General features: G+C 49.9%; 1 protein-coding gene across 1 annotated transcript; it reads right to left on the bottom strand.

Moving 5' to 3' along the window:
• Positions 1-6,522: 6,522 nt before the first annotated feature.
• Positions 6,523-9,828, bottom strand: LOC101629294 (mannose-binding protein A-like). The gene is made up of 4 exons (XM_004680701.2): positions 9,669-9,828; positions 9,175-9,282; positions 7,829-7,903; positions 6,523-6,908 (listed from the first exon to the last, which is right to left on the bottom strand). The coding sequence occupies exons 1-4, from the start codon at positions 9,826-9,828 to the stop codon at positions 6,535-6,537; spliced, it is 717 nt and encodes a 238-aa protein (XP_004680758.1). The 3' UTR covers positions 6,523-6,534.
• Between the last annotated feature and the right edge of the window lie 1,131 nt (positions 9,829-10,959).

Genomic DNA, 10,959 nt, shown 5'->3' with positions numbered 1-10,959 from the left:
AAGATGTTTCCAGCAGCTTTGATCTGAGGAAATAGCCCTGCGGCCTCGCTGCCAGCCTTCCTGCACACTGATTCATTCAGATGGAAGTGGTGAGAGCCAGGCTGGGACTGAGGTCAGAGGGCAGCTTAGACCAAGCACACGCGGGGCCTGAGGGGACTCTCCCAGGGATGCCCTGAGTTTGGTCCGTGAGCCCAGCACAGAGAGCGCTGCAAGAATCCCAGGGCGGCTTCTATCGGCTGGACTTTCAGGAAACCAAGGGGCAGAGCCACAGACAGCACAGCACGGGGGACAAGTCTTCTCCGTTTGACACCTGCAGAAAGTCCCTGCCACCCTCGGTGTGCTGGGCAATGTGGTGCCCCGGCCCCGGGAAGTCAGTCCCTCGAGTGCCCTTCGTGACAGGTCCTCAGCCTAAGCGCTGTGCTTTTGAGAGGAAGTAGGGTGATCACAAAAACCACAAGTAAACACTTAACAATGTTCTCTAGAAGCACCTGATGCAGAAAAAGTCCTGATTTTCCATCTGCTGGTGATGGGGGGTGGGAGGGGAATAGGACCAGGAGGGGAAGTGATGAGTCTGGGGGGGAGGGAGGCTGCAATTGATTCTAACTGGATTTCAGAGAGATACCCAGAAAACCACTGAGGGAGTTGAGGGAGAAGCCCACATATCCAGCCCCTGCCTGGACAAGAGCAGCAGAACAGTCCTGTTCTCCAGGGGAACTTGAGCTTGCCCTGCCACAGAGGTCTGAGGATGGCAGGCGAGGAGAGTGGGGGTGGCACTGGGGTACCCCCCTGAGGAGGTCACAGTCTAGCTTTGAAAATGAGAGAGGCACATGACAAGGAGCAGACCCCCCATGCACCCCTGGCTGACAGCGAGGGCAGTCAGGGACCCAGCGTGCCAAAGTCCTGTGCTCATCCCGTGGGATCTGGCTCTGCAGGGGCCATTAGAAAAGGCACCCCAAGTGGGTACAGCAACCAGGGGAGAGGCGGAGAGGAGGAAAACAGGAGCTTCTGGGTGGCAGATTAGAACTCTGGGGGCTCTACCACTGACTGAGTTTTGCAGGCCTATCTTAGTGATGACCAGCAGAGGGCAGCACGAGGTCACAACGCCTGCGGCACAAGGCTCTACACAGTTACTCAAGGAGACTGTGCCCGGAGCATTATTCCAAAGTTGGCTTGGCTGTTTTTCTCTTTGATCCAGCTGAGTCAAGTCCCAGAGAAGGCAGAAGAGTACATATTTTTGGAGAGAAGTAAGATTCAGCCATTCATTTGTCGATTAGTTTATTCACTCAACAATTATTGAGTGTGTGTGTGAATTCCCAGCCCTTTCCTCTCGGATGGCAGAGGCAAAGGATAGTCTTGCACTCATCACATCAGCAGCAAAGACACAGGGTTACAGGGCATTCTCTGTAGACCCATGTTATCCTGAGTGCCTCACCTGTATCAGTTCACTTATCTCTCACAACAGCTCTGTAAGTGTTGGGAGAGACCAAAGATTTGCTGACAAGGACTGAATTAGGGCGGTAAAGAATTGAGCCTGCATCCAAGCTTGATAAAGTGGTAATAAACTGACCTTGCATCCAGGATGGGACTAGCTGGAGGTGATAACGAACTGGGCCTTACATCAAGGGACACAGCGATGAGTCACCCCTTTGGAATCTGAGCTTAGAATCTATATAAGAGACCCTTCCCCCTTATTGAGGGGGCAGTAGCTGCGGACCCCAGCCTAGGGGCTCCGTCTCAGCTGCTGTCCAGAGCAATAAACTACTTGCTCAGCCTTTCTGCCTCCAGCCTTCCTTTCTTGCGGCGGTCACAGAAGTTGGGACAAAACAGTAAGGAGACTGGTGTTATCACTCCAGTTTTGCCAAGAGGGGAGCTTAAGCACAGAGAGTGTGTGTGACTTGCCCAGAGTTACACAGCTGCAAAGTGGTGGAGCGAGAGCTTGCATCCAGCCAGTTGGGCTCCAGAGTCCTCTTACTGTCTTTGCTCAGTGACCTAATTCAAACAATACATGGGCCAGTTGGTTTCAGATGACTATAATTACTCATTAGAAAATGAAATCAGGCCCTCCCTTGTGGCGCAATGAGTTAGGATGCAGCACTGCAAGCTAGCTGCAGCCACTTCAGTGCGAGTTCAATTCTGGCCCCGGAGGTGATGACATGACATGGCAGACCTCTAGCAGACCTCTACGGACCTGCCCGCTGCTCTCCTCAACAGTGTGTAGATCTGCCTGTTCTGCTCCCCACTCTGTCTCTGGTGAATCCTCTCACCCTCTGCATTTCTGGCTTGTACCCCAGTTCTGTATGCATAAATAAATATATATGTATATATATTTTTTAAGAAAGAAAGAATGTGAAATCGGATGCTGTGATGGTGACAGAGGCAGCCTTAGATTCAGCAGTCATTTAAGGACTCGTAGGGAAAGGAATTGGTGACATATGATCCAAGACCAGGAAGATTATATTAGCACCCAGACCATCTCTGTGGGACCCTAGGGAATCCTGGTACACAGATCAGGGCTACTGTGGACCTTTGGTCCATGACCAAGGACCTACACTTCTTAGCTAGAACCCTGGAATCACCTGGAGGCAATGCTTCTCAGGAAAGGGTATGCAGAGTAAGGCCTGGACATAGGCTGGGACAGCAGAAGCCGAGTCCCCTAAAAGCAGAAGCTGAGTCCCCTAAAAGCAGAAGGCCGAGGATTTCAAGCATTAGGTCTGTTGACTTCCATACACACTGTCACACATACACATGAGAAATCATACAAATACCCCCAAACCCATGTCCACAGTTCCCTACTCAGAATCTCACCTATCCAAGGCCTCCGATCCAGGCCTTAGAGCTCCCTAGAACCATCCACACCCCGCCCCCGCCCCCCACCTTCTGGGGTCATAGGAGGCAGTGAGACCCTGAAATGTATAGGGTAGTACTTAGATCAGCATATGATTTTTCTCCTGAGGGCATTGATAAATTGAAGGAGATTATTTGTACAACACTATCAAGTTAAACAGCTCCTCCCATTCACACATTAAGGACAAGCCCTGGTCTCCTCTCTGGCCTCAGCGAAGGGACGAGGCAGGTAGAAAGCAGTGACAGCGACATTCTTTCTTGGGGCCATGGTCTTCCAAAATAAATATTCTGATCACCTTGGGGCCTCAAAAAGATAACAGATTTCTGAGATTTTCACTCAGGGAGTCCAGAGTGAAGCCAAAGTCCTATAGTTTTGTAAGCACTCCAGGCAACTTTGCTGACTCCTAATCTGAAGAGCTGCAGGAGTGGCCCAGCGATCTGCTTGCCAAGACAGGGCAGGATGGGCCTGGGGTTGGCAGTGACGAACCTTATCCCAGGCATCTGTCCAGCTAACAAAAGGCTATTTTTGCGCATGACCCTATGTTTGCCTGGACACTGGTGGTGGGAGAGAGACACTGTCTCCTCTCACCTGGGTTACCAGGGCTCCTCTTAGCACCGAGCACTGGAGGGCTGAGCACTTCCTCAGTCACTCCGGGTCACTAGAACAAAATCACTTGGAGTGTACTTTCCGGCATCTCCAACTCCGGCCCCGTGATGATGTTTATCATTTCTGGTTAGCAAGGGGGGAAAAATCCCTGTTTCCTGGCAGGTTCCAAAACACAGATGAGTTACACAATAAATTGCAACAACCTCCCAGGTCAGAGTCTCAGGGCCATGATGCATACATCAAGGGGGCAAGTTCAGGGTCTCACTGTGACCTGGGTGCTGGTCGATTTCTGACTGTCCCAGAGAAGGTCGGTCCTGGGTAAGAAGCACTTTGAAGAATGTGAATGCTGCACCTTCAGTTGGTACCTCAAATCTCTCCTCTGACTTGGGCATGGATAAAAGCGAGAATAGCAGAGCTATGGGAATCCAAAGGAAGACTATCCTGCAGGAAAAAGGCCTACAATTCTAGGATTCAGACACAGACTAACAGCCTGAGTCTTGAATGTTGCAAACTCTGGTAGTTGCTGTGGTGCTGGCCCAGGAAGCAAATTGCAATCCCTTTGCTGCATCTGTATTTCCGCAGAAGACCAGGACTTACAGCTGTGATTTAATCTCACAACCCCCACCTCCAGAGCAGGGTGTATTTGCTATTCTGAGTTTAGCACCCTCACTACCTATGGGCTTGTGAAATAGGTTAAAGGGTTTCAGGCCACAAATATTATAGTTTGTGCAAAATTGACAGGTAGCAGAACTGAAAACAATTTTCAGATTCTGCAGCTTTGCTCCTGAAGTGGGTCTCTGTAGGTCTGAACCTGCGTGTAATCGTTGCTTCATCTGACTTAAGAAAGAAGAAAAATTTACAGATCAATTTATAGATCATTAGAGACCAGGGAGCTAATCAGTGACAACTGGCGCCTTCACTGGAGAGCTGACCTCAACAAAGTCAACCAAGCCCCAGATTCTAAAGCCCGATCCTCCCCCAGACCCAGATGCTGCTCCTTCGGCCCACCCACGGCACACAGAGACCCAGGCCTTCTTCCACCAGAGTGTGATCCCAGAATTAGGGCTCAGGCTCCACAGAGCCCAAACGCCAGCCTTCTGGGCAGGAATACTCTGAGGTACAACCTTCAAGTTCTTAAACTTTGCAAGCGGCTGCAAAGGAAGCTCTCAGCTCAGTTTTGGTTACCAGCTTCCTGGTCCCAAACCAGCGTGGCAAAAGATATAGCAGAGATTCTTGTCCCGTCAGAACAAGCAGTGGGACTCAAGAGGTTGGGGGGAGTCACCCCCAGTCCTGAAGTACAGAGGGAGCAGGTTCAAAGTTCTGACTTCATGAGGTCCCTGGGTAAGAGGTTTCAATCACCATCCCTCCCTTAGAGAAGAAACCACTTGTCTCCTGCCAAGGGCAGAGGATGGGAGAGGAGAGTCCCCTTGAACTCACCATTCCCCTCTTGTTCTAGGCCCTGCAAAGGCCAGAGATCTCTCTGCCGAGTCCCATGAGATGCACTCACCTCCTAAGCTAACGTGATTGAGGTCTCTCTGCTTACTGATAAGAATGGGAAGTAACGATAGGGAGGCGGTCTTCTCAACTCCAGGAAGATTGGTGGCAAAGAGATGCATTAGAGTGAGGAGCTCTGAAAAGCTTTTTGAGTGTTAGATCAGGGAAAGAACAAGCTCTTCCCACCTAAGAGCCCTGGGAGAAGACCACATCCTGCGAGGTGGGCCGGGAGAAAACCAGCAAGGATCTGAATGGAGGTTTCTTAATGAGTGGGGGGCAAGTTTGACAACCTGGGCAGATAAAAATCAAACTCTCAGAACAGGAATGTGTGTGTGTCATGATGAAGAATGCAAAGTGTAGGGAGCACCAGAGAAGGAACTAGAAGAGGAAGCCTGAAAGGGGAATGGAAGAATTTTCTTACAGATTTTTATCATTTCCCTGACAGAGGGGGCAATTATCATACCCTGGAAAGAGCCTGTGTGCCCGGACAAGGGTGTATTGCAGCTAAGGGTACTTATTATGAATGGTGTGAAGCAGGAGACATTCACCTCTCCTGGGGCAAGGGAAAGAACTTTACCCTGTATTCATGTTTCAGTATCCAACCCACTAAGCCACATGGTAATTCCCTGGTGTACCCATTCAAGAAGTACTCACCAAGCACTTCACAAGAATGAGGTGCTCTCTCTGGTAGTTGAGATTCCCCCCTCCCGCCCAAAAAAAAAAAAAAACCAATAAAATGGAAAGCTAATTTTAACAAAAACATTTCACTAAGCTAAAGTGGCCCTCGGCTAATTCATGAAATAGTTGCCAATCTCATTTTGCAAGTGGCATTCACTGAAGCTAGAATTTGCTCTTCCTTATGACTGCATGGGCTGCACATAGTATCAGCTCTACCCACCCTGGGATTGCTGAGAGACACCCAAGGTCCTGAGCAGAACTGTGGGCCCACACAGAATCAGCTGTGTTATTTGCAAACTGGATGATGATGCATGTAGGATGTGAAACTCACTTGAGGGGAGGGCTCTTCTTACGTCTAATAATAATAATGGACCTGTTGGGCTGGGATGGGATGAGGGTGTCACAGAAGGAAGGACATGGCTACATGTTAGTGTGGTAGCCACAGGTTTTCTGCTGTGGCTCAAGAACAGCTGTTAACAACACGCATGCTATAGATGTGGTGAACCAGGCATGGGGAGGGAGTCAAGCGGGAAAGGTTGGCATCAAGTGGCACCAAGAGGAAAAAGGCACTGGCTGAGTGTGGCAACCTATCCAGGCACAGCTGTGACCCTCCACTGGCCCCTCTGCTGGGCTGCAGTGTCCTCGCTGTAAAAGGAAAAGGCAGGTGGGAAACCTTCCATGGGTGCTTCTGACCCGTGTCTTGAGCAGGACAGAGGGTGCCCTTTATCATGGACTGCACCCAAGACCCTTGTGCCCTCTGTTGGTCTCATTTCCTCATCCCATATCAAACACATTCCCTTGGTTGTCCTCCCCATGAAAGCAAAGAGTCCACACTGGATGTGCGAAAGGTGGCATGGAATTCTCTTTCAGGGCAGCAGGGAGCCAGGAAGGAGGCTGAGGGAGCTATCTCTTCAGGCCGGTAATTCACAGATGGCTTGGAAGGATGAGGAGCAGGAGATGTCATTCCACAACCCGTCCTTGAGGAGGATCACGCAGTCCTCCCCTGAGCCGTGGTTATTAGGCTCATCCTTCTTCCAGTTGCTGTAGGCTAGCCTCCCTCCTGTCACATACATGAACTGTCCTTCTGTCTCCTCATCCGTGATGCCCAGGAAGGCACTGTCTGTGGCAACCTTCTGGATGGCTTGGTTCTCCTGAGCATTCCTAGGCATGGCCACAGAGGCCTGGAACCCGGCACACAGAGCCTTTACTTTGGAAAAAGGCATCTTCTCCCCATTGGTCACAAAGAGCTTCTTTCCAGATTGTTTGCCCAGGGAGAAGATTTGCACTGGAATCACAAAATGATGTGTGAGGTTGACTTGACTTGGAACCCAGCCCCAGACAGGAGGTGAGAAAGACCTGTGAGGAGTTTAGGACTAAGATATCGCCCCAAGCTCAATGACTGCAGGTGAGAGCCTAGAGAAGACGCGCCGTAGATGAAAAGCAAGTCCCCTCCAGGAAGTCTGGACTCTCCTGGGGTAGCACACCTTTGAACAACCATCTGTAGAGACCATCCTAGGCCCTCTCTGGTGGTGCAGGGGATTGGAGCGCTGTACTGTGAAACTAAGCCAAGCCATGGCCGCTTCAGTGTGAGTTCGATCCCTGCCCTGAGATGATCTACATGGCTCAGCAGACCTCTCCTGACCCGCCTGCTGTTCCCCTCAGCAGTGTATTTGTCAGTCTGTCTGTTCTGCCACTCTGTCTCTGGTGAGTCCTCTCGCCACCCCTGCACCTCTGGCCTATACCCCAGTTCTGTATGCATTAAAAATCTAAAATCTTAAAAAAAAAAAAAAAAAGAACCATCCCAGTACAGAAAGATGCAGGGAAACTAGGGAAACTGCTCAGCCTCACTGCCAGGCTTGGGCCTCTGGAGGACAAAGGGTTGGAATGACCCCAGATGAGCAGTGGTCGCTGAGAAAGGAGTGAGATTCTGGAGACAGCAGAGCTCCATGCCATCTTCCCTCACGGTGAGGCTTGACTCAATTGTCTATACTTCCTGGACTTATTTTTTCCTCAACTGTAAATAAAATGAGTATGATATGCACAAATAGGGTTGGTGAGAGTTGTCAGATGAAGCCATATCATGAGAAAATGCCAGCCTGGTATCTTACATGTTCATAATTGTTCTCATCCACCCTCCCTCAAATCCAGAGCACTCGTAAGAGAAAGCTGAGCACAGAGAACACATTGGGGCTGCAAAAAACTTACATTTTCTTAAGTGGTCCAGTTGTGTTTTCAGGATCCTTATCTCTTCCTCTAAGTTCTCTAGCTTAGCCTCAGCAGCTACAAAGCAGTAAGGAGAAGGGTGTTCATTGAGAAGACCCCAAGTAGGAGAGCTGAGTATTCAGCTCTATGTTGTACACACTAGAAAACAGCTTATTCCAGAAAACGAGACCAAAGAAGCAAAAGGAAAGTTATACCATATAATTGTCTTCTGAGCTATATTTACTCTGGTGAATTATAACTCTAGAACTGATGGTAATAATAATATTAAAGATAATAATTTTTATTCTCATTTTAAGCATTTCCCTCCATCATTTTCTCTCATTTCTTATTCCAGGCAAAATCCTTCATACTTTTCAATATTTTGCTGGGCCAATGCATACATAAGAGGTCATGGTTTTTCCTTTGTTGTTACTGAGTTTATTTTACTGTCTACTGGGTTGCTATGATGTGCCCCATTAGTCAGGGGTTCCATGAGGCTGACCACTTTCATGCCTCTCTTGTGACAGGAGACATGAGCCCGAGAGGCTCCGCTTTCCCCACAGCCTGGGGGCTGGAGAAGAAGCAGAGACCATCTCCTGCAGGGGCAGGGAAGGATGGCCAGACAGAGTCTGCGAAGCTGTACAGTGAGACCTCAGTTCAAGCAGTTGATAGGGTCTTGAAAACTGCAACTTTACGTGAAGCGACATAAAATGAAACCAATTTTACCATAAATTGACTGACAGAATGAGAGTTACATTCCTATTCCAATGTTTCTGGCCCTTGGAATATATGGAGTATATCTGATCACAAAATATCACCAAATTTCGAAAGACCCCAAGCACTTTTAATATCAAACCATAACTTGTATTTATTCATTCATTTCCAAGCCATGGATTCCAGTTTAGGTCTCTGGGAGCAGAAACTATTCTGGTAGCTCAGGGTGCAGGGTGGGACTCATCTCTGGACAGGATACCCTGCTCTCTCTCTCTCTCTCACAAGAACCTAAAGCACATATTTCTGAGAAGTGGGAGGACAAGGGGGTACCCAGACAGCCATGGGGAGAACATGCAAATGCCACAGAGTGGCCCCTGCTGGGAATCAATTTTCTCCTGTTAACATGACAACAAAATGGCATTCAACAAACTGGTATTATTGGACATTATGCAAGGACGTGCTGCACCTGGCTCCACTGGGAAGCCTCAGGCTCAAGCAGTGATGGAGGGAAGGTGGCGCTGGGGCAGGATGCAGAGCTGAGCATCTCCTGGGACAGCAGAGGAGAACCTCACCCATCTCTGGGTGCTGGGCCCCTTAGCCCACACCCCCACACTGTGCTAGGCTGAACTCCTCACCTCTGTTGCTTCCAGGATCTCCTTTGGCACCCTTTGGTCCTGGAGGCCCCACCATTCCTGGAGGCCCCAATTTCCCTGGAGGGCCCTGTAAGCCTCTGAGTCCTTGTCCTGTGGGGAGGTGAAAGAACATTGACCCAAGGATTATTGTATATTCTCACTCCAAAATCTCAATTTCTTGGTTGATATTCACCTCAGGAAACCACTGGTGAGCCAGAGGTAACCCAAGGCAGAAAGATCTCCTGTATCCCAGCAGATGGCCTCTCCTATGGCCCAGCGCCTGAAGTCAGCCACACACCACCCATTTCCATGTAGAGATGAGGGCTCCTGGAATCTCAGAGCAATTTCGGTGTTTTGGAGAGAATGACTCACCCAGAAATCACACTGAGGGAATCGTCCTCTACCAGAACAAACTGAACCTCTCGGCGTCTCTGTGCTACATCCCTCGTATGGAACAGTCTCGGCTGGGGGCAAAGTCAGAGCAGCCTGTCCCATACCTGGCTCTCCCTTTTCTCCCTTGGGCCCATCTCGCCCATCTCGGCCTGGGGTGCCACAGTTAACCACAGAGCAGGTCTTCTCGGCATTCTCACAGACTTCTGCTACCGACGCTGTCACCACACACAGAAGGAAGACAGGAAGTGAGGAAGACAGGAACATGGTCCTGATCTGAGAGTGGAGAAAGTCAGGAAAATAACCCACCTCGGTCAGCCAACATTTGCTACCCTCTCTGGTGCTGGGCACTGGGCTCTGTGCTAGGGGTGCACACAGAGGGGAGCAGCACACCCCTCAACCCTGAGTTACTCCCCAGCCATAGGGGGCAGACAAGTAAAATGTTTTAGAGTTGGCTGGGTGCTAAATGCCAGAGTGATCTGATAGGTCCCATCTCCCTGGGGCCCCAGCAGCCCTGTGGGTATGGCTCAGGGGGTTTCGGCAGTCCCCGCACAGGGCCACAGGGTCTGGAGGGGGCAGATACTCTGCTCTTGGTGGCCTGGGGCACAGGCAACGTGGGCTCGTGGCTGCCGTGAGCTCTGGCTCTTCATTTCCTCTACTCCTTTTCTTGAGGACAAGGGAAACTGTTTTCCCCTTGTCCCTCTTTCAGCTTATCCAAGAGCTGGACTCGAATGAAAGCAGGTGATCTGAGATACCCCCAGGTCCACCTCCTGGCAGGACCTGGTTTAGGACACCCATTCTTTCATTACCTTTAGAAACTCTGATGATACTCAAGTTCCCTGCCCCAGGTACTCAGAACCCAGTTATGTCCCCAATAGTCTGTCAATTATAAATATCTATATAACATGTATATATATGACTGACATATTGACAGCAAGTGTCTGTCACACTATACATATACATATACATATATGTGTATGTGTAGCTGAGGGCTCAGGGCTCAGAATGAATAACTCCCTGAGGCAGGATTCCAACTCTCAGAATGGAACCTTCTTTGATCATGGATCATGGCCAGATGAGACTTAGCTATGACTCATTTCCTTGGTGTGAGATTAGACCCTTTTCCATCAGCTAGATCCAAGCTCCCAAAACTTCTGCACACCCTCACAGGATGTCAGCTCCTCCTCCTTCTCCTAGCAGGGTTCTCTGCCTGCTGTCGTTCTGTCTCCTCAGACTGCTAAAGCTGACCCCTCTTTCACAGAGCCTTGCAGCCCAACTCCCTGTGGCCTCCCTCTGCTCCCCTCTGGCCTCTAATGCCAATGGCTCTGGGCCTTGCTGTTCTTGCTGTCCTGGCCTGTCAGCGCCTTTAACCTTCCCTCCGCCAGGACTCAGAAGTAA

The sequence above is a fragment of the Condylura cristata genome, unplaced genomic scaffold (assembly GCF_000260355.1).
Source record: "Condylura cristata isolate star-nosed mole 26May11 unplaced genomic scaffold, ConCri1.0 scaffold00011, whole genome shotgun sequence".
Taxonomy (NCBI): Eukaryota; Metazoa; Chordata; class Mammalia; order Eulipotyphla; family Talpidae; genus Condylura; species Condylura cristata.
This window is presented reverse-complemented; position numbering and strand designations above follow the sequence as displayed.

Excerpts from the sequence above, each read along its gene's own strand:
- LOC101629294 (XM_004680701.2), bottom strand. The coding sequence starts at position 9,828 with ATGTTCCTGTCTTCCTCACTTCCTGTCTTCCTTCTGTGTGTGGTGACA. Across the intron at positions 9,283-9,668 it reads GGGAGAAAAGGGAGAGCCAG|GACAAGGACTCAGAGGCTTA; the intron begins GTATGGGACAGG and ends ACCTCCCCACAG. Across the intron at positions 7,904-9,174 it reads AGATCCTGGAAGCAACAGAG|CTGCTGAGGCTAAGCTAGAG; the intron begins GTGAGGAGTTCA and ends ACTGCTTTGTAG.